We start from the raw sequence: 23,609 nt of genomic DNA on the forward strand, positions 1-23,609 counted from the left end.
GTTAAAGCCGACTCAAGACGAAACGGAGTTCTTGTAATTAGGACGAAGACAAGAGCAGCAAGAGTTCCTTCAGATACATGGCATGAGGTTCAAGAGAGTTCACCAGTTCAAATGCGTGAGATCTTGCTTTACCAGCAACAACAACATAGAAATAGAGTTTAAGGAAAGAATAGCAGTGGGAATTAAATGCTTGTATTCTCTCACGGAGACGCCCAACTCAAAATCTATTTCAGCGAATACTGAGATGAAAATCTATAAAACGGTGATATGCCCAGCCGTCATGTACGGTTCAGAAATATGGAGCAAGTCAAAATGCGAAAATGAAAAAGTATTAATATTTGAAAGGAAAGTAATGAGGAAGATATTATGACCAATCTTAGATAACAGAGAATGGAGAAGGAGGGGAACGAGGAAATCTACCTCTTGATGCAACAACCAAAAGTAGTACTGAAGCTGAAGAGCAAAAGAATCCAGTGGGAAGGCCGTGTAGCCCACATGCCAGAAGCATGACAGGCGAAGAAAGCATTTGAAGGGAAACCAAACACCAGACGCCACATAGGACGACCAAGGCAGCGCTAGCTGGACGACGTGGCGGAGGACCTAGCAGCGCTGGAGCCTGAAGACACCTGGAGGAACCGAGCACAAAACAGAAAGGAATGGAGGCAATTTGTGGAAGTAGCGCGTGGTCTACAGGGTCTGTGACTGCTGGATATGTATGTACGAAGAAAAACCTTCGTGGGCGTCGATTCGCTCCGGACGAAGAGGTGCACGTCTGGATACCATCATTGTTCCATAGCGTAATACTAATAACCCAAGGGAAATTCTCTCTATTCCAAATTGACTCTGTGGATGCCGATCCCACTATTAATACACTACTGGCCATTAAAATTGCTACACCAAGAAGAAATGCAGATGATAAACGGGTATTCATTGGTTGGTTCAAATGGCTCTGAGCACTATGGGACTCAACATCTGAGGTCATCAGTCCCCTAGAACTTAGAGCTACTTAAACCTAACTAACCTAAGGACATCACATATATCCATGCCCGGGGCAGGATCCGAACCTGCGACCGTAGCGGTCGCGCGGTTCCAGACTGTAGCGCGTAGAACCGCTCGGCCACACCGGCCGGCGGGTATTCATTGGACAAATAAATTACACTAGAACTGACATGTGATTACATTTTCACGCAATTTGGGTGCATAGATCCTGAGAAATCAGTGCCCAGAACAACCACCTCTGGCCGTAATAACGGCCTTGATACGCCTAGGCATTGAGAAAAACAGAGCTTGGATGGCGTGTACAGGTACAGCTGCTCATGCAGCTTCAACAAGATACCACAGTTCATTAAGAGTAGTGACTGGCGTATTGTGACGAGCCAGCTGCACGACCACCATTGAGCAGACGTTTTCAATAGGTGAGAGACCTGGAGAATGTGTTGGCCAGGGCAGCAGTCGAAAAAAATCACAGCTCACACCTGTCTAGAAGAAGGGTGGTAGAAGTGAAACTACAGTCCAGTATCCTTGACATCGATTTGTTGTAGAATCTTAGAACATATCCTGAGCTCAAACATAATGAGGTATCTTGAACAGGATGACCTCCTCAGTGCCAATCAGTAAGGGTTCCGAAAACATCGATTACATGAAATCCAATTCGCACTTTTCTCACATGACATACTGAAAGCTTTGGATCAAAGCAATCAGGTAGTGCAATATTTCATGATTTCTGAAAAGCATAAGACTCAGTACCACACCTACGCTTATTGTCAAAAGTACGATCGTATGGGGTACCACGTGAAATTTTTGACTGGATTGAGGACTTTATGCTAGGTAGGACATAGCATGTTATCTTGGATGGAGAGTCATCGTCAGATATAGAAGTAGCTTCGAGTGTGGCCCAGGGAAATGTCTTGGTACCCTTGCTGTTCATGTTGTATATTAATGACCTAGCAGACAATATTAATAGTAGCATCAAGCTTCTTGCAGGTGATGGAGTTATCTATAATGAAGTACTATCAGAAAGAAGCTGCGTAAACATTCAGTCAGATGTTGATCGGCAACTTGCTTCAAACGTTCAGAAATGTAAAACTGTGCACTTCACAAAACGAAAAAACGCGGTATCCTATGACTTACACAAATATCTGGGTGTAACACTTTGTAGGGATATGAAATGGAATGACCACATAGGCTCAGTCTTGCGAAAAGTTAAGTGGTAGACTTCGGTTTGTTGGTAGAATACTAGGGAAGTACAATCACAATACAGAAGAGATTGCTTAAAAATCGCTCCTGCAACCAGTTCTAGAATAGTGTGTGGACCGGTACCAAATAGGACTAACAGGCAATATTGAACGTACATGTATACAGAGAAGGGCAGCACGAATGGGCATAAGTTTGTTCAATCCGTGGGAGAGTGTCACAGAGGTACTGAAGGAACTGAACTGGAAAACTCTTGGAGATAGACGTAAACTATCCCGAGAAAGTCTGTTAACAAAGTTTCGAGAACCGGGTTTAAATGATTACTCTAGGAATATACTACCATCCTTTACGTATTGCTCCCATAGGGACCGTGAAGATAAAATTAGAATAATCGCTGCACGCACGGATGCATTCACACAATAATTCTTCCCGCGCTCCATACATGAATGGAACGGGAAGAAACCCCAATTACAGGTACAACGGGTCGTACCCTATGCCACGCACCTCACTGTGGTTTGCAGAGTATATATACATAGGTTGATGAAGATTGTGAAAACATAGGCTGCAGAGTCATGGTATTCTGCTGGTCGGGGAACGAGGTGTGATCAAGTATTCTGTGGAAGTGTTACGCAACCAAGGGCGTACGGATTTGGAGAACACAATTCCGTAACGAGACAATGCCACGGATAGTATTGCATGATCTAGTTTAGAGATTGCTGTACACACCAGTAACTCTAATACCCAGTAGCACGTCCGCTTGCACTGATGCATGCCTGTATTCGTCGTGGCATACTATCCACGAGTCCATCAAGGCACTGTTGGTCCAGATTGTTCCACTCCTCAACGGCGATTCGGTGTAGATCCCTCAGAGTGGTTGGTGGGTCACATATCAATTTATCCCAGGCATGTTTGACATGCTGGCCACTCTAGTCGAGCAATGTCGTTATCCTGAAGGAAGTCATTCACAAGATGTGCACGATGCGGGCGCGAATTGTTGTCCATGAAGAAGAACGTCTCGCCAATATGCTGCCGATATGGTTGCACTATCTGTCGGAGGATGGCATTCACGTATCGTACAGCCGTTATGACGCCTTCCATGACCACCAGCGGCGTACGTCGGCCCCACATAATGCCATCCCAAAACATCAGGGAACCTCCACCTTGCTGCACTCGCTGGACAGTGTTTCTAGGGCGTTCAGCCTGACTAGGTTGCCACCAAACATGTCTCCGATGATTGTCTGGTTGAAGGCATATGCGACACTCATCGGTGAAGAGAACGTGATGCCAATACTGAGCAGTCCATTCGGCATGTTATTGGGCCCATCTGTACCATGATGCATGGTGTCGTGTTTGCAAAGATGGACCTCGCCATGGACGTCGGGAGTGAAGTTGCGCATCATGCAGCCTATTGCGCACAGTTTGAGCCATAACACAACGCCCTGTGGCTGCACGAAAGGCATTATTCAACATGATGATGTTGCTGTCAGGGTTCCTCCGAGCCATAATCCGTAGGTAGCGGTCATCCACAGCAGTAGTAGCCCTTGGGCGGCCTGAGCGAGGCATGTCATCGACAGTTCCTGTCACTCTGTATCTCCTCCATGTCCGAACAACATCCCTTTGGTTCACTCCGAGACGTCTAGACACTTCCCTTGCTGAGAGCCCTTCCTGGCACAAAGTAACCATGCGGAAGCGATCGACCCGCGGTATTGACCGTCTAGGCATGGTTGAACTGCAGATAACACGAGCCATGTACCTCCTTCCTGGTGGAATGACTGGAACAGATCTGTTGTTAGACCACCTCCGTCTAACAGGCGCTGCTCATGCATGGTTGTTTACAACTTAGGGCGGGTTTAGTGATATCTCTGAACACTCAAAGGGACTGTGTCTGTGATACAATATCCACAGTCAACGTCTATCTTCAGGAGTTCTGGGAACCGTGGTGATGCAAAACTTTTTTTGATGTGTGGATATTCATAAATGCATAATACTACCAAATGCATAATACTACCAACCTTTACTAGAAATACTTCGCTAGTTAGGTATATCCATTGTTCGACGTATAGCAGCAACAACATGATGTTGTCCGATGCAATATTAATCACGTTCGAAGCCGTCCTCACACTGGGCAAGGCAGCTAACGTTGACGTGGACGAGATATCCTACCTCACGAGAGATGGCGGCGTCTGCATACTGGGTGTAGAGAGCCTATATAGAGGGATGTGCTACTTAACGTGATTTTTGCTCTCTAAGCGGATCAAGCGACCGTTGTCGGCTTTATTTGGCTCGCAAACCGCACAGTTTCTCTATCAGGGTGGACGCCTGTAAAATAACTGCGTTAACTCGCGAAACAGATTCTGTACTTGTCGATGGCTTGAAGAGTGAACTGCTGGAAGTGGAACACTAAAAAACGCTGTGCAACGATCTGAGATACATACTTGTTGAAGTCATTCGTTAACTCGATCGTATTTTCATCTAATTTTCGGTTTTAAATTAAATATAGTTAAGATTGTTGTTGTTGTTGTTGTTGTGCTCTTCAATCCTGAGACTGATTTGATGCAGTTCTCCGTGCTACTCTATCCTGTGCGAGCTTCTTCATCCCCCAGGACTTACTGCAACCTACATCCTTCTGAATCTGCTCAGTGTATTCATCATCTCTTGGTCTCCCTCTACAATTTTTACTCTCCACGCTGCCCTCCAATTCTAAATTTGCGACCCCTTGATGCCTCAGGACATGTCCTACCAACCGGTCCCTTCTTCTTGTCAAGTTGTGTCACAAACTCCTCTTCTTTCCGATTCTGTTCAATACCTCCTCATTAGTTATGTGATCTACCCATCTAATCTTCAGCATTCTTCTGTAGCACCACATTTCGAAAGCTTCTATTCTCTTATTGTCCAAACTATTTATCATCCACGTTTCACTTCCATACATGGCTACACTCCATACAAATACTTTCAGAAACGACTTCCTGACACTTAAATCTATACTCGATGTTAACAAATTTCTCTTCTTCAGAAACGCTTTCCTTGCCATTGCCAGTCTACATTTTATATCCTCTCTACTTTGACTGCATAGTTAAGATATAGCGTCTAATATCAGTTTGTGCATGCGTAATATCCATAATCTCAATGCTTTCCAATAGAGTGCTGAAGATTTGTTCCCATATAGTAAGCCAGGTATTGTCCGAAATATGTAATGCATCACCAACTCAAGTCATTTTTCCAGAGAGACTAAAATATGCCGTTGTTAAACCCCTCTTTAAGAAAGATGGTAAGAGAGACGTCAGGAACTACTGACCTATTTCACTGCTGATATCATTTTCCAAATTTTTTGAGCAGGTGATGTATTCTGGAACAGTATCTCACCTTGGCAACAATAATATCCTCAGAAAATCACAGTTGGAGTTCCAGAAGGATTGCTCTACTGAGAATACCATTTACATGTTGACACACCAGATATTACAAGCATTAAATAACAAAATAGCATCGGTAGGTATTTTCTGTGACCTATCCAAGGCATTTGATTGTCTGAATCATAGTATACTCCTAGATAAATTGAAGTTTTATGGGACTGATGGTATGGCCAACCAATGGATCATGTCATATCTAACCAAAAGAATGCTGCAAGTTGTCCCTAGTACTAATTCAACCACAGAATCCAGGAACATAATTCTGACTGGGGAGAAATAACGTATGGGGTTCCTCACGGCTCAATCTTATGTCTACTACTGTTTCTGATATAGACTATGTAAATGATCTACCATCTAACGTACTACAAGCAGAATTATTTTGACAGATGACACCAGTATTGCAATCAATCCCAGCACACATACAGAAATGGAAGAAATGTCAAACAAAGTTCTCAAAAGTATCATTGACTGGTTTTCTGCGAATGGTCTCATCCTGAATTTCACAAAGACACATCTGCACCTCTCGGGGTACTGCACCAGTGATAAGTGTAACACATGGCGATGAAATAATACATAGGGTGGAAACTTCAAAATTCTTAGGTGTTCACATTGATAAGAATTTAAACTGGAAAAATCACTTTTTGGAATTCCTAAAACAACTTAGTTCAGCCACATTCGCACTTACAATCATAACAAATTCTGGGGAGAGAGAAATCAGTAAGTTGACATATTTTGCTTATTTTCATTTAGTAATGTCAGGAATTATTTTCTGTGGTAACTCATCTTTAAGAAAGAATGTCTTCATTGCCCAAAAACATGCTGTAAGATTAATATGTGGTGCTCATCCGCGATCATCGTTTAAGGGAGTGGACATTCTGACTACTGCTTCAAAGTATATTTTTTCTCTCATGAAGTTTGTTGTAAATAATCCACTACAGTTCAAAAGGAACAATGAGGTACTTAATTACAATACTAGAAAAAATGAAATTCATTGCTCAACATTAAGGTTGTCTTTAGCACAGAAAGGGGTGCACAACGCTACAACAAAAATTTTTGACCGCTTACTCAGTGATATAAAATGTCTAACAGCAAAGTAAAATCTGAAGATAAATTGAAAAAGTTTCTCCTTGACAACTCCTTGTATTCTGTAGAAGAATTTCTGTGTTTGTAATGCGTAAAAGCTGGTGCGTAGAAATTGCCAACTCAATCTGTATATCTTGTTTTCATTTCAGGGAAAAAATAATTATATGGTGATGTTTAGAGTACAAATAGATTTACAAATTAATTTGCAATATGAATGTAAAATGACTCGTTCCACATCATGAGGATTTATCGTGCAAAATGACCCACGGAACATGAAAGTAACTAACTAGCTGAATTGACTACCGCCCCTCTGAAATAAGTACGTCATCACATATGTATAAAAATTTCAAGGTCGAGATTAGTTTCGTAATTTCATTCAAATGGAAGTAACAAATTTTTCGAAGCAGCTGACATCACTGAGAAAGACATTTACCGGCAAGATACAAACCTTAGCGAGTCCATAAAGTTAGAGATACCTATACATATTTTTCAGGAAGTTTCATAACAGCTAAAACTTCCAGTGTGTAACTTGTATTTACTTTCAAGACTGGAAGTCACGTTAAGGTTTCTGGCCGCAGGGGAAACATTCCAGTCCTTGATCTTTGCAACAAGAATTGCAAAAAATACATTATTTATATTAAATGAATCGTCTTTTAAGATAATGCTTCTGTTAAATGAATAAGAAAGACACAGTCTTTTAGAAAACAAAAGATGAGAAAAAAATATTTCGAAGGAAATGCGGCCGCTACGTTTAACTTCACTACTGTGGGCCGAGCACATTACGCTACCATCTGCGCTACAAATTCGACTTACTAAATTACCATATATGGTATACACTCCGTACAGACTGTACTGAATGTCACTATTTGATATTTAATATACAAATTGTAGCAAACAGGCGCGCGATTGATATATCATTGTGATGTATCATTGAAACTTTCGTAGAACACAAATTTTCACAGTAAAAACATCAACTACTGGAAGTCTTTTCTCAGGCCAGCTGATATCTAGTTTCCAGTCATTTTATTATAACAAATCGCAACTAAAACGACACGCTATCGAGAGATCCTCAGCTTATATTCATACCACGAACTCTGTGAGAAAGAAAACCCAGTAATTACGATGTTTATCGCCATACAATATGAAGGGGGGGGGGGGGGGGGTACTCTATTCTGTTTGTGACGCAAAACGATATCACATCTCACTGGTCACGTTCCTCTCCACGAGGCAAAAATCTGACACAAGAGATTCTTTATTTCACGCTCGGCATTGTAGTGGAACATGGAATCCCATGCTGTGACGTCACCAGCTCCTCGTCTACGTGCGTTGTCAGGTCCCATGAGAGGGCGGCTTTAAAGATATTTATGTTTTTCTGGTAGCCTGACACTGAACACGTTTCGTCTAGTCTTGGCCTATCGTAGACACATAACGGAAAGCGCTGACACTGCGGCGGCTGCTGACGTGTAATTTAGCGATTGGTTACTGGCAATCATCAGTACATTTGCCACGTGACGAAACCACAATACCTCCTCCAGGGAATTTCCCGGTACAAGTTGCCAACCCTTAAAAATGTAATCACTTGCAAGGGCGTGAACTTGTGAAATCTTACGTACCGCTAAAGTTGTTTTTGCAGTAAATCCAGCAGAACATTATTGCCTACCTGTTGGGAACTGTGCTGCAGCCAACTTTTATATTCATCATTTCCAATGGGATTTTCCGTCTCTTTGTCATAGAGATCAGTGGAGACTGAACATTATTGGTCCATCTGTACGTGGGTTGTTGGAAGGAACTGTTCGCCTTCTGAAACGAATGATACGATCTAACTTAGCAAACACGGAAAATCTGAATCGCGATGGAAGAAGGGGGACGTAAGCATCAATTTGTCCCAGATACAAATCTACTGTATTAAACTCTAACCGTACAATGTATTATATTTTAATTAATAAAGAGAGAGAAGGAAACAATGCAATTTAAAAATAGGTTCTGTATGTTAGTAGAGTTAGTTATTCCTCGTCTTAAATACTTTCATAGTTGGGCGCATTCGTTCCTTTACGGTTACAGAAGATTTCAACATTTGAGGCCCGTCGAATTTCTCTCACAGCGTCGCAACATCACCCTGTTGACGAGGGAAAACAATACAGTACGTCCTGCTAAAGCTTAACTTGTGGCATAGATTTTATGTCCGGTTCGAAGTTCCATAAAGCTACTAGGTTTTCGAGGTTTAACTGGAAGACTAGTCCAGTATCAAAATGGTTCAAATGGCTCTGAGCACTATGGCACTTAACTTCTGAGGTCATCAGTCCCCTAGAACTTGGAACTACTTAAACCTAACTAACCTAAGGACATCACACACATCCATGCCCGAGGCAGGATTCGAACCTGCGCCGTAGCGGTCGCGCAGTTCCAGACTGTAGCGCATTGAACCACTCGGCCACACTATCCGGCTGTTCGGTATTAGCGGGGGGGGAAAAAAAGAAAAGGAAACGCTTATTATCAATCATATCAATGTTCGCAATTTAAATGACATCATAGATTACCTGATATTTACACATAAAATCTTACTTTATGGCATCTGACGAAATAGTAGTTCACTTAAGGAGTCTGAGGAGTTTACCCAGCTTTCGAAATTTCCTCCAAGCTTCTCGATCAGCAGAAACAATAGCCAAGCGGAACAGAACTTCCCAATCACTGAAGTATGAAATCACGAAAACAATTTGAAAAGCAGCTATGACATATCTCCGAGTCAATTGTGTATTGCTCGTTATAAACAAACATTTTATGTACGTAAGAACTGATTTTATCTTGTAACTTGTAAATATTACAACGATGAACAAAATTATTTAAGTCACCTGACAGTTGCGTTCATTCCACAGACGTTGGCAGCCGTGGGCCATGTGGCGTAAGGCCGGAGTACCGTAAGCGCGACCGGTGAATGTGTGTCAACGAAACAGTTGTGAATGCTGTGGGTTTTGTGAGAGTAGGTAACCTATTTTATTTTCGCGACCAACGAGAAGAGAAGAAATGGCGAAGAAGAGTGTGTTTTTAACATATCTATTATGGTTAGTTGGTGGTGTCTTTGGTTTGCATCACTTGTACTTAGGAAGAGATTTGCAGGCTTTTCTGTGGTGTTGTACCCTCGGTGGATATGTTGGATGTGGTTGGCTGCGAGATATAGTTTTTATCCCGGAATATGTGGCAGATGCAAATGAAGATGAGAAGTTTATGGAAAAGTACGTCGAAAAAATCAGGAAACATAATACAGTAAGTATTCAATGTTTCATTAAATACTGTGCTTGCTAATTAAGCATTATATCTATTGATGTTTTCATTACATCATTTATTGTGATAAAGTTAAATGCTCTAGATAGCAACGACGAACAATAATAGACATTTGTTACCTTCAGTTGCGTAATAAGGAACTTCTAATATATGCATTTTTGCGCTGTTAGCTGCAGATGATTTGTGGGGACATCAAAGTGTAGTTACATATCATTGGCCTTTGAGCACAGAAGTGCTCTGACAATGTAATCTTGTCCCAACAATAGAACATCTGCTGTCAGAAGTTACTCAATGTTATAGTTTAATTTTTTGTATTGTTTAATTTTTTATTTCAGTAGCTCTATCAGTAGGACAACATATCAGATAAATTGGGACACTCAAGTGACATGTCTGTCTGCGTTGCTGTATTCAATGATCGGAAAAGCCTAATTGGGAAGGGTATGAAAGAAACTAACTTTTTGAAAATTAAATCTTCGTGCAATATACTTATGACTTGCCCAATTTCAGCCTCCATTCTCACTGACGAGGTACACAGGAATGATAATTGTGGCCTACGTATTTACCTCTGTTTTGATGTTAGCAATACCAGAAGAAGAAGTTGGTGGTATTGACTGGAACTGGTTGGTTGTCTTCGTGCCTCTTGCATGTGCCTTAGGTGAGAAATAATTTAAAATACCTACCTGAGCATCATTTAATGAGTGTTCCAAAATGAAGTGTGCTATAAACATTTTATCTTTCTGTCTCAAAGAAATAAATGTTCTCTAACAAATAACAAACATAATGATGGAATTTGTGTTTCATTGATAAGTGAAACATTTGTGAATAATGTTCCTTTTAAATACAGAATTGTATGATGACCATATGCTACGGACATTTAATTTATTTGGATACAGTGTATCAGTTCAGTCTCATGGCCTGCTCTGCGTGAAGTATTTAATCACTGGATTTCTGAGTCCAACTGTCTGGATCTTAATGGAAATATTACATGAACTTTTTCTAAACCAAACTCAACAATAAAGCAGTCCATTTCACAATAATTTTGCTTCTGTGGCAGCTTTAACTGATTTGTTCTGTAATTCAGTACTTTTCATGTATTGTTATTTTCTGGATTTACCTTTGTATGAGCTAAGGGTGAAAGCAAGAATAATAGAAACACACATTATTCATAAGTTAGGGATACTGAATAGCTGCAAAGGAGGAGAGGGTCTGGAGTGCAGCATTAGGGTCATAAACAGTTAGTCTGAGAGACCTTGTGAAAGATGCACTCAAAAAACTCAAACCACACACACAAACACACACACACACAACGGATAGCTCAAAGGCTATAAATTGAATTATTTGGGTAATCTGCATTGGTGATGTAGGTTACATGGTTGGGTTGAAATGTGGTAACTCGTCTTTTTGGAGACTGGACCATTAGTTTGTTCAGTTATTAATTTGTCAAGTTTTGTAGATTCCATCAAGGAGAGCCTTCATAAATGTGAGCAGAATGAGGTATAAATTTTCAAAAGACACAGAAATTAGTAAAGCTGGCATTTATTTGCATTAGCAATAAATTACCACTACACTCTTAATGCTTTTCATATCTATGTCAGCTATAATCAAATAAGTTACAAAGAAAGTAGATAGGCCCTACTTTCAAAAAAGTTTCTGGCTCTTCTGTTAAACTAATTATCTCCTATTGTAGTGTAATTTTTCCATGATTGTTGGCATTCATAAAGGAAATGGCATCTTACATCTATAAAGACAGGCTATTAAAAACAGTGTCACATACTCATACAGGAGATAGTAGTGATCAAAACTAGAAGAAAAATTTCTATAACAATGTGTGTGGAAACCAGTACTTTATTGAGATACGGGCCTGTACATCCTGTCCTTCCCCGTGTGTCTGTTACATTAAGGTAGACACTGTAGGCAGTGCTGCTTGTGGTTAATATGCTTCCTGACTCATCCTTCAGCCCTCCCTTGCAGCAAATCGTGTACTAATTCAAATACATGTGGCCATATGCAGAGTGTGACGCATGCATTTGCAACATGTGTATGCAGTGTCTGCACAATAACCATTGTCAGTGTGTCAGGATGTACACAAATGCCTTGAAATGTCCCCATAGTCAGATATCCCTGGATTAAGGTACGTTGAACACAGAGGCCATTGGACACCTTCAACTAATCCATCACTTACGAAATATTTCAGTGAGGTGACGTCACATGAACTGTATAAAATATGGTGGTGCTCCTGTCACGCATAAACCAGTCATTGTCTTCTTGCAAGAGTAATCGTTTCCAATAGCACTGGTATTTCATCACACAATGTAGTGCAATAGTAAGGTGGCTTACCCATTACAAATTTCTCATCACAAGTAGAGTGGCCAGATGCAACAGGTATTGGTTTCCGGGCATGCAGTTATAGGAATTTTTTGCCAAAGTGTCCAATTTCATGCTGATGTTGGCAGTCCATAGGCATTGGTTGTAGTCAGTTGGGTGATAGTGTACGGAAGCCAATGACTGTCACTGAATTTAATAATTTATTTTGCCTCTAGTCATGAATTGATTACGTTTATGTTTGGGTAATTTCTAAGAGTAGGTGCGCATCAAAGTTGCAGACCCACTGCGAGCAATATATTTCGAACGTTTGACTCTGTCAAGTCTCAAAGTGGGAAATACTACGTACGTACAAGCTCTATTGTATTTGTCTTCTACAAATATGCAACATGCCTAGATGTCTTGTTATTGAACATCACACTGTACATCGAGAACCAGTCATTACATGGGTTTAGCAGTTCTATTTCATTGATGGAAATTCAGTGGGGGAGTTACTGGTAGAAGGTGGCAACATGCTTAGATGTTTATCAGACATCGTGACAAATGTTTTCAAGGAACACGTAAATGTAATTACTGATGGTTTCAGTCGCAGTAATTCAACCTGTACACTTATGTTACTGCATAACCGCATATATGTATATCATGATACATTAGTAGGAAATAGGAATTGTAGCTTTCCCCTTCCACTTCCATTAATTAAATAAAACTGTTACACCCACTTAGTGACTGGTTCTTGATTTATGTCTTGATATTCAATACCATATAGTATCTTTCTGTTTTGGATATGTTCATCTTTTGTTGCATGTCTTGTCAACATCTCTGGAGGCAACTATTTGATATGTATCAAAATGGGTCAGCTACTTCAATGTGCACAGTTTCTTGGAAATTACCTATTTTTGGTATGGAGAAAGCGAAAATTACTTTTACTGAACTTTTAATATTGGTTACCGTTTCCGTATTCCTTCATATGGCTGGCAAATTCCAGATGAGCCAACAGACAGACCTATAATAAAGCCTGAGGCCTAGGTTTGATTGGAATGTTGTAATTTGCTTATGAGATGACAAAGCCAGTGAATCTCAACGTGAAAGTAAAAGATTGCCATAGTAGATTGATGAGTATTGTAGCTTGTGGATATGGTTGTCATTGCAATAACTGATGTTTTATTTTGATGTTACCAAAAATTCAAATGAGTAAATTCTAACCTAATTGAGCAAAGTACCAGCTAACTTCATTTACAAATCATAGGAAATCTCATTGCTGTCTACATCTGACTCATAATTTGTCATGTTGACTTCCCATGATCACCATAAGTGCACTTTTAGCTTTAAAATTTTCTTCTAGTATTGGCCAATGCTACCTTCTTTATAAAAATGTGGCTTAAAAAAAAAGGCGGTGCATAAAGCTCTGTTTATGACTCGTGTGTTGTGGAGCTTTACAACAAACCCTACTACCTGCCACATAGCTCCAGAATTTTGTATTCCTTAATTCTAGATACACAGATAATTCGTTGAATGAGTGGCTGATTGGTATGTTTTTAATTTTGTTTGAAGTGTTTGAGATTCCCAGTTTCTTGCTGTTGATAGGATGGCTAGTGTACACTGTAGTTCAGCTGAAGCTGATTTTTGTTGCCAGCAACAAAAACAATCAAGGAGAAAATATGCAACTGAGTGTAAGGATTCGGAAGATGTAGAATCATGTACTTCACGTGGCATTTTTTCTACTTACGTCTTCTGAACAAACACTTGATTAACTTTATGTACACTACCCCAGAAGATCATTCCATGAATGGAGTGCAGATGTACTTAATATGCCAACACCATTGTCATTGGCTCAAGACAATCAGAGGTGCTTAATAAGCAGAATATGATGAATTTGGATTCTTAATTAGTGTAGCTATGTGTCAACTTCATTTTAAATAATTGTCCCACAAGAACTGAAGGAATTGCGGAGTATTTCATCAATTCTATGCCCATTGAGGTCTCCTGGTGCTAGCAGGTTATTTTTGCTCATTGAAGTAGCATAACACCTGAATTGTTAGCAGAACTGGCCTATAAATGGTTAATATCTGTTACCCGAGTTATGTTTATGTCGACAAACATAGTTTTTCAGCTATCCTTTTAAAATCACTGGAATATTAAATGGATGGATTAACATGCCCTCCCACCCTCAAATTGTAAACTTTGCAGCTGTGGGTTGACTTCCATGTTTCGACAATACCGATAGCAGTGCCATAAGTACAAGAACATCAGAGAACTATCTGTAGAGAGGCCAGATGTATAGTTCCTGAAGAGAGGCAGCAGCCGTATTAGTCCAGTCAAATGGTGATATCAGGAGGAAAAATTTGTAGAAATTTTTTGATAAGTTTCCTTTATATTTTCAAGTATGCTGAATCCAAATTTTCAAAGTCTCCTCAAAATTTTGGCCTGGAAATGGATCAGAAACAGAAGAAAAACAAAAAATGGGCCTTTTTTTTGTTTGTAACTCTGAAATGGTTCAGTTTTTGGTAGAGTTGATTATGAAAATAAAGAGGATAAAATTTCCCACAAACTAGGTATGGTGACCATTTTCATCAGACCAACCATACGACATGTAGCACATGTTGAAGTTAGCATAATTTTGCGTGCCACCCCCAAACCGAACTTCACATCCCTCAGTATGCTATGATGTTCATTTAAAGAGCAATATGAAAGCTTCAGTCACACCTTCAGTTACAAGGTGTTCAAATAACTTATGTAAAGACATAATAATATTTCTTTATTTGGCATTTGGTAATAATAATAATCATCTTTATATTGTTAATATAATCACTTTAAACAAATTACATAGGTGTTAGTGCTAAAAATATGTTAATTTCAGTTCATACCTCAAAATAGGAGAATAATTCTTTACCTACTAAAATTATAATTAGTTATAATACATTAGAGTTGAAGTCAAAGTGTAGTGCTTCTTACAATTATGAGGTCATGAGATTTCACAACAGGAAATTATAACAATAATAATGTGAAACACAGCTTGCCTTTGGCTATAACCATCCTCATTTCAGTCTCCTGTTTCTTCTCTACTTCCAGTATGGGATATGTTAAGTGTTGTGAATTGAGGTGCCTGACATTCTCACAAACCGTATTGCATTTGATGCAGAGCTTCAAGCAGTGGAGGCCTGTTGTTCGGAAGCTACAGGAGCAGCCACGACACCCTGTTTTGCATTTGCCTGCAATATGGGTCAGAATAACACTGGGTGCTGGCAGCTGAAGTATAGTGACTGGAATCCAGCAATCCTTAAACATCATCCTACCCCATTCCGGAGACTTTTACTTCTGCCCAGCCACTGTTGTACCTGGTACACTGGACTCACATTTGGGAGAACGACTGTTCAAACCCACATCCTGCGTTTGTGACTTAGGTTTTCAGTGATTTAAGGAAATCACTTCAGGCAACTGCTGGGAGGTTCCTTTGATAAAAGGCATAACTGATTTCCTTCCCCATCTTTTCCTAATCTGAACTTGTGCTCCGTCTCTAATGACCTCATTGTTGATGGGACGTTAAACACTGATCTCCCCTCCTCCCTGTTGTACATAGTGGTACACTGAGAGAATATGCTGGCAAGCCGCATCCTCAGTTGGTGGCAGAGAAGCAATGTTGGTGCTATTTTGAATGTCTATTTGATGTAGCTTCTGTATCTGAGGTGGTTTAGAGACTCTCCACTTACACCACCACACACTTTGATGAGGGATCGTTTACCACACTCCACTATGGCTTCCTTGTCTGCTTCCATACCTTTAAATATACCTGTTACAATTCAGGGTTTTTCTTCAATGTAGTGATACATTTCACTTCACCCGGACTGTAAATAGCAGAGTAGTGTCACAGCCAGTGACTGCATTCAAAAACAAGATATTCTCTCAAGCAGGCTGGCCAATTCCATGAGAAGAGTAAAATTGCTGTAGGGTTTTGTCTCCCAGTGGTTTCATCAGTAATACAACACTGCATGTGTTGAGCATCAGTGTCCATTAACCACTCATACACGGCAAGTGGCAGCACTAATAGAGGAGGGTATATGAAGTGTGTTGGGGATACGCTGAAAAACTGTGCAATCATTGTTGTAATGTGGTAATTGAGCAGTTTATCTGACATCGTAAAGGATATGATAATTGGCCTTCGGGCTGAGAGTAGAAACATTTCTGAAATGGTTATGTTTGTGAACTGTTCGTGTGCTGCCATGTTTGATGCATACTGTGCATGGAACAATGGCGCTATCCAGAATTGGCACCGAAGCAACTGTGGTGCACCACTGTCATAGATGACAGACGAACAGCAGTTGCGGAGATGTGTACGGCTTAATAGACATTCAAATGTTGCTCAGATGAACCAAAGGACTACCAACAGTGTCTCCTTAATGACAATTCAGCTAACATTGCTTTGTACGGGCCTCTGCATCAGGCACCTGGTTCAAGCACTGATGCTGACTGCTTTTAATCAGCAGAAAAGGTTGGAATTAGCATGCCAAGTGGATGTCCACTGGGTGACGGCAGGTTGCGTTCTCAGATGAATCACGTTTTATGCTCAATTGGACAGATGGCCATTGGCGTGTAGGGCATGAAATGTCTGAAAGTGAACACCCTGCAACAATCATTGGGGCATTATTGTCTGTGAAATGTTTTCATGTCATTCCGCGGGGACCCCCCCTGGGGGTCCGGGATAAGAATAGGCCCGAGGTATTCCCGCCTGTCGTAAGAGGCGACTAAAAGGAGTTTCAACCGTTTCGGCCTTCCATGTGATGGTCCCCCTTGGGGTTTGACCTCCATTTTTCAAAATTCTACAGAAGTACGAGCCTTTTGGGGAAGGACGCCTTATGTGGTGTCTCACTGGTCCTCAGTGCACTAAGACCTTGGCACGCAGCATTGTAACAGCGTTGTAACCACACCCGCTATTCCTCAAATTGGGCCTAAACGCCTGATGGGTTGCACAAGTTACGCCCATAGTGCGTCCCCATCTGCACCTACGATCATGATGGACTTTCCATGGCACCCGAAATCCAGCACGGTAGCCAGCCCGTTGTGGTGGGGTCGTCATGTACCCTCCAGGTTGTAGCCCCCTGACAACACAGGGATCGTACTGCCGATACTTGAGCTGCACCCTCCACACGTCGGCCAAGGAGTAGATGCCCATCTCCTTGGGGCATCAGGACTCCCGGCAACGGTCATCCTGCCAGGTGGCCCTTGCTGCGGCTGGGTGGCGCCCGTGGGGAGAGCCCCTGGTCGGAGTGGGTGGTATTGGGGCGGACGTTTCGCAGATGAAATGTCAACATGTATCGGGTCACTCTGCGGCCGAATCTTTTAAAAGGAAAGGTACTGTCTCTGGTTCTGGTTCTCCTACCCCTTCCCCCTTGATCACTCCCTGGGAGGAAGGACAGGCCCGCCGGCTTGGGGCGAAGTACTTCCCCCGCTATTTAGTCTGTTCTCGGACCGATGGGGGGCGTTCCCGCCTCCAAGCCCATGTTCTTTGTCCAGCACATCGAGGACATCTTCGGGGAAATCGAGGCTCTCAGTAAAATGCGTTCGGGGTCCGTTCTTATAAAGACCACCTCCGCCACTCAGTCGGCGGCGCTCCAGGCATGCGACCGACTAGGGGACATCCCAGTGTCCATTGTCCCGCATCTGGCACTGAATAGGACGCAGGGGGTTATTTTTCATCGGGACCTCCTGCTGCAATCTGATGAGGAGCTCAGGGCCAACCTGGAGCGCCGAGGCGTGCATTTCATCCGGTGAGTCCAGCGCTTCCCCAAAGACCGTCGCGTCGACACCGGGGCCTTTATCCTCGCCTTCGAGGGGGACGTTCTCCCGGAGAAGGTAAAGGTGATGTGCTACCAGTGCGACATGCAACCTTACGTCCCGCCTCCTATGCTCTGCTTTCGGTGTTTGCGCTTTGGGCACATGCTGTCACGGTGTGAGGCTGAGCCAGTCGAAGTGGCCGTGTGGTCAAAGGCGCTGCAGTCTGGACCCGCAAGACCGCTACGGTCGCAGGTTCGAATCCTGCCTCGGGCATGGATGTTTGTGATGTCCTTAGGTTAGTTAGGTTTAACTAGTTCTAAGTTCTAGGGGACTAATGACCTCAGCAGTTGAGTCCCATAGTGCTCAGAGCCATTTGAACCATTTTGTGAGGCTGAGCCCCTTTGTGGCGATTGTGGATGTCCTCTTCGTGAGGACCATACATGCATCCCACCACCTCGGTGCGTCAATTGTCCTGGCATCCACTCGTCTAGATCTTTAGACTGCCCCGCGTATCAGATGGAGAAGAAGATCCAAGAATTAAAAACTTTGGATCGCCTCTCTTATTCTTAGGCCAGGAAAAAGTATGACCGCCTCCATCCCGTGACGTTGACAACTTCGTTTGCCTCAGTCGTGTCCACTCCTTCCACAGTATCCTCACCCCTATCCCATCTCCCCTCCACCTCCTCACCCCATCCGGGGTCTATGCCGCCGCCTCCCAAATCCCTCCCTTCCAAATCCTCCTCCCTCGCAGCCCCTGCCCCAGGGGCCACCCTTCCTCTTCCTCCCCCTCCGCCGCCTGAGAAGCGATCCTCTTCTCAGGCGTCCATCGGGGAAACGTTCCAGACCCCGGCTTCCGAGGTCCGGCGTTCCTAAACAGACCCCGCGCGTGAGGACCTTCTTCGGGTCCAGCCCACCATCCCCGTGCCTCATCGGACTTCCCAGAAGGCCTCCAAGAAGAAGTCTTTATCCCCCTCTCCACCCCGGCACATTTCGTCTGACGCTCCATCCGTGAGTCGCTGCTCTCGGCCGTCCTCAGTTTCGCCGGGACGCTCCGCTGCCAGGCACTCAGCTGGCCTCTCGTCGGCGAATGATGCTGCCCCTCCTACACAACCCGGGAAAGCGGCCGCAGCTGGCGACGACTCGGAACAGGATCCGCCTCCCGCCGGTTGTAGCGTTGTTCCCTCGAAACCTGGCCGTCTGCGGCCGTCGAGGTGACCAGCTCTTCACCCGTTTCGTTCCCCCTTTTTTCTGACTAGCGATGGCTTTGTTACATTGGAACATAAGAGGTATTCGATCTAATCGGGAGGAATTACAACTGCTCCTCTGCCTGCACTGTCCGCTCGTCCTTGGTCTCCAGGAAACCAAGTTGCGCCCAACTGACCGTATTGCTTTTACCCACTATACCTCGGAGCGGTCTGACTTCACCCCTGTGGACGGTATTCCAGCTCATGGTGGGGTCATGTTGCTCGTTCGGGACGATGTCTATTACCATCCCATCCCATTGACCACCCCACTCCAAGCAGTAGCTGTCTGTATTACTCTTTCTGACTTAACTTTTTCCGTTTGTACCGTCTACACTCCATCGTCATCCGCAGTTAGTCGGGCTGACATGATGCACCTGATCGCTCAGCTTCCTCCGCCGTTTTTATTGTTTGGCGACTTCAGTGCCCATCATCCCCTTTGGGGCTCTCCTGCATCCTGTCAGAGAGGCTTCCTCTTGGCGGATGTCTTCAACCATCTCAGTCTTGTCTGCCTCAATACTGGCGCCCCGACTTTCCTCTCGGACTCTACTCATACTTACTCCCACTTGGACCTCTCGATCTGTTCTACCACTCTTGCCCGTCGGTTCGAGTGGTATGTCCTTTCTGACACCTATTTGAGCGACCACTTCCCCTGTGTCGTTCGTCTCCTGCACCACACCCCATCCCCACGTCCTTCGAGCTGGAACATACCGAAAGCTGACTGGAGACTTTACTCCTCCCTGGCGACCTTTCCGGACCACGATTTTCTCAGTTGTGACAGCCAGGTCGACTACCTCACGGCTGTTATCATCAATGCTGCCGAACGTTCCATTCCTCGTACTACCTCTTCTTCACGTCGCATTTCTGTCCCCTGGTGGAATGAGGCTTGTAGAGATACTATCCGTGCTCGACGACGTGCTTTACGCACCTTTCGCCGCCATCCTACGTTGGCGCATTGTATTGAGTACAAACGACTCTGAGTGCAATGCCGTAGAGTCATCAAAGACAGCAAAAAAGCTTGTTGGGCCTCTTTCACCAGCTCCTTTAACAGTTTTACTCCCTCCTCTGTCGTCTGGGGTGGCCTGCGCCGGCTGTCGGGCATTAAGGCCCACTCCTCGGTACCTGGGCTGACTTCAGGTAATGAGGTCCTTGTTGATCCTGTGGATGTCTCTAACGCCTTCGGCCACTTTTTCGCGGAGGTTTCAAGCTCCGCCCATTACCACCCTGCCTTCCTTCCCAGGAAAGAGGCAGAAGAGGCTCGGTGACCTTCCTTCCACTCGCTGAATCTGGAAACTTAAATGCCCCCTTTACTATGCGGGAACTCGAATGTGCACTTGCACTGTCCCGGTCCTCTGCTCCGGGGCTGGATGCCATTCACGTTCAGATGATGGCCCACCTTTCTCCGGCAGGCAAAAGCTTCCTTCTTCGTACCTACAATCGCGTCTGGACCGAAGGTCAAGTCCCCATGCGTTGGCGTGACGCCATCGTTGTTCCTATACCCAAACCCGGGAAGGATAGACACTTTCCTTCTAGTTACCGCCCCATTTCTCTTACAAGCTGTGTCTGTAAGGTGATGGAGCGCATGGTTAACGCTCGGTTAGTTTGGATTCTTGAATCTCGACGGCTACTTACCAATGTTCAATGCGGCTTTCGTCGCCGCCGCTCCGCTGTTGACCACCTTGTCGACATTCATCATGAACAACTTTTTGCGAAAGCGCCAAACGGTAGCCGTGTTCTTCGATTTGGAGAAGGCTTATGATACCTGTTGGAGAGGAGGTATCCTCCGCACTATGCACAGGTGGGGTCTACGCGGTCACCTGCCCCTTTTTATTGATTCCTTTTTAACAGATCGAAAGTTTAGGGTACGTGTGGGTTCCGTATTGTCCGACGTCTTCCTCCAGGAGAACGGAGTGCCTCAGGGCTCCGTCTTGAGCGTGGCCCTTTTTGCCTTAGCGATCAATCCAATTATGGATTGCATTCCACCTAATGTCTCAGGCTCTCTTTTTGTCGATGACTTCGCGATCTACTGCAGTGCCCAGAGAACATGCCTCCTGGAGCGCTGCCTTCAGCGTTGTCTAGACAGCCTATACTCATGGAGTGTGGCAAATGGCTTCCGGTTCTCTGAAGAGAAGACGGTTTGCATCAACTTTCGGCGATATAAAGCATTCCTTCCGCCATCCTTACATCTCGGTCCCATTGTTCTCCCATTTGTGGAAACAACTAAGTTTCTAGGGCTCACACTGGACAGGAAACTTTCGCACGTCTCTTATTTGGCTGCCCGTTGTACACGTTCCCTTAATGTCCTCAGAGTTCTCAGTGGTTCATCTTGGGGAGCGGATCGCACTGTCCTGCTTCGCTTGTATCGGTCCATCGTCCGATCAAAGCTGGATTATGGGAGCCTCGTCTGCTCGGCCATCCCTCTTACGCCGTCTCAACTCCATCCACCATTGGGGGTTAAGTCTTGCGACCGGAGCATTCTACACTAGTCCCGTCGAGAGTCTTTGTGCTGAAGCTGCCGAATTACCATTGACCTACCGGCGCGACGTACTGCTTTGTCGGTATGCCTGCCGGCTGTTGTCAATGCCAGACCACCCCTCTTATCAGTCCTTCTTCACTGATTCTCTCGACCGTCAGTATGGGTTGTATGTGTCTGCCCTGCTGCCCCCTGGAGTCCGCTTTTGTTGCCTGCTTTGACAATTGGATTTTGCCCTCCCTACCACCTTCAGAGAGGGTGAGAGCCCGACACCACCGTGGCTCCAGGCTCTGGTTCATATTTATCTTGACCTCAGCTCACTCCCGAAGGAGGGTACTCCGGCTGCAGTGTATTGCTCACGGTTTGTCAAACTTCGTGCGCGACTTGCCAGTCACACCTTTATTTACACTGATGGCTCCAAAATTGACGATGATGTCGGCTGTGCCTTTGTCGTCGGGGCCGGCACCTTTAAATACCGGCTCCTCGACCGGTGTTCCAGCTTTACGGCCGAGCTTTTTGCTCTCCATCAGGCCGTTCAGTATGCCCGCCGCCACCGCCATTCATCGTATGCACTCTGCTCTGATTCACTCAGTGCTCTTCAGAGCCTTGGAGCTCCATATCCGGTCCATCCCTTGGTGCAACGGATCCAGCAGTCCATTCTTCTGCTGCTGATGGCTCTCCTGTCAGCTTTCTGTGGGTTCCCGGCCATGTAGGAGTGCCTGGGAATGAGGCTGCTGATGCTGCAGCCAAGGCTGCAGTCCTCCTGCCTCGGCCAGCCTCCCATTGTGTCCCGTCATCTGACATTAGTGGGGTTGTTTGTAGGAGGCTTGTGTCTTTTTGGTGGGACACTTGGTCATCACTTCAAGGAAACAAGCTCCGGGCAGTAAAACCATTCCCAACTGCTTGGACAACCTCCTCCCAACCATCTCGGCGAGAAGAGGTCCTTCTGACCAGGTTGTGGATTGGGCATTGCCGGTTTAGCCAGCACTACCTGCTCTCCGGTGACCTAGCCCCGCAGTGCCCTTGTGGTCATGCATTAACAGTGCGCCATGTTTTATTGTCGTGTCCCCGTTTTAGTCAATCTCGTGTTGTCCTGTCTATGCCGTCTACTTTATAGGATATTTTAGCTGATGACACTCGAGCAGCTGCTCGTGTTCTTCGTTTCATTACATTGACTGGCTTGTCCAAAGACATCTAACTCCTTCACTTATTTTATCTGCATCTTTGTAAGAACTTTCTGGTGTCGTGTCCCCCCCCCCCCCTCCCCCCTTGAGTTTTACTAGATTCTGTGTGCTCTAACAATTGTGACTGGGCACTAATGACCTCAGTAGTTGAGCGCCCTTAAACCCCAAACAAACAAAAGAAAAAAAATCCGTGGGTGATCTAACCATACTGGAAGGCACAGTGGATCAACACAGGTATGCATCTATCCTTGGGGACCATGCTGTTTGTTTTTCCACCGCATGATATCTACCAGCAGGACAACACAACATGTCACATAGCTCACGGTATATGTATGTGGTTCGAAAAGCATCAGGATGAGTTTTCCTGGCCACCAAACTCCCCGTATTTAAACCCAACCAAGAGTCTGTGGGATGACCTCAATTGGGCTGTTCACAACATGTGTCCTAACTGAGAAACACAGCGCAGCTGGCCTTGCCACTGGAGTCAGCCTGGCTCTATATCGTTGTCAGTACCTTCTAAAACCTCATTGACTCTCTCTTCCAGCACATCTTGCACTGGCCTGTGCTGCAAAAGGTTATCAGGTGTCTGACAGTTAGTCACATTAATGTGACCGGAGAGTGTACATTACTTTGTTGATTGAGGCCTTTGACAATGATA

The 23,609-nt window shown here is 44.2% G+C and overlaps 1 protein-coding gene across 1 annotated transcript in view; it reads left to right on the forward strand.

Moving 5' to 3' along the window:
• The first annotated feature begins 9,577 nt into the window (after positions 1–9,577).
• LOC124794891 (dnaJ homolog subfamily C member 22) overlaps positions 9,578–23,609 on the forward strand; it is a 61,484-nt gene continuing 47,452 nt past the window's right edge. The window contains exons 1-2 of the mRNA XM_047258588.1: positions 9,578–9,944; positions 10,470–10,617. Coding sequence (XP_047114544.1) covers positions 9,705–9,944; positions 10,470–10,617 — 388 coding nt within the window. The 5' untranslated portion in view covers positions 9,578–9,704. The remainder of the gene's footprint in view (positions 9,945–10,469; positions 10,618–23,609) is intronic.

The sequence above is a fragment of the Schistocerca piceifrons genome, chromosome 4 (assembly GCF_021461385.2).
Source record: "Schistocerca piceifrons isolate TAMUIC-IGC-003096 chromosome 4, iqSchPice1.1, whole genome shotgun sequence".
NCBI lineage: Eukaryota > Metazoa > Arthropoda > Insecta > Orthoptera > Acrididae > Schistocerca > Schistocerca piceifrons.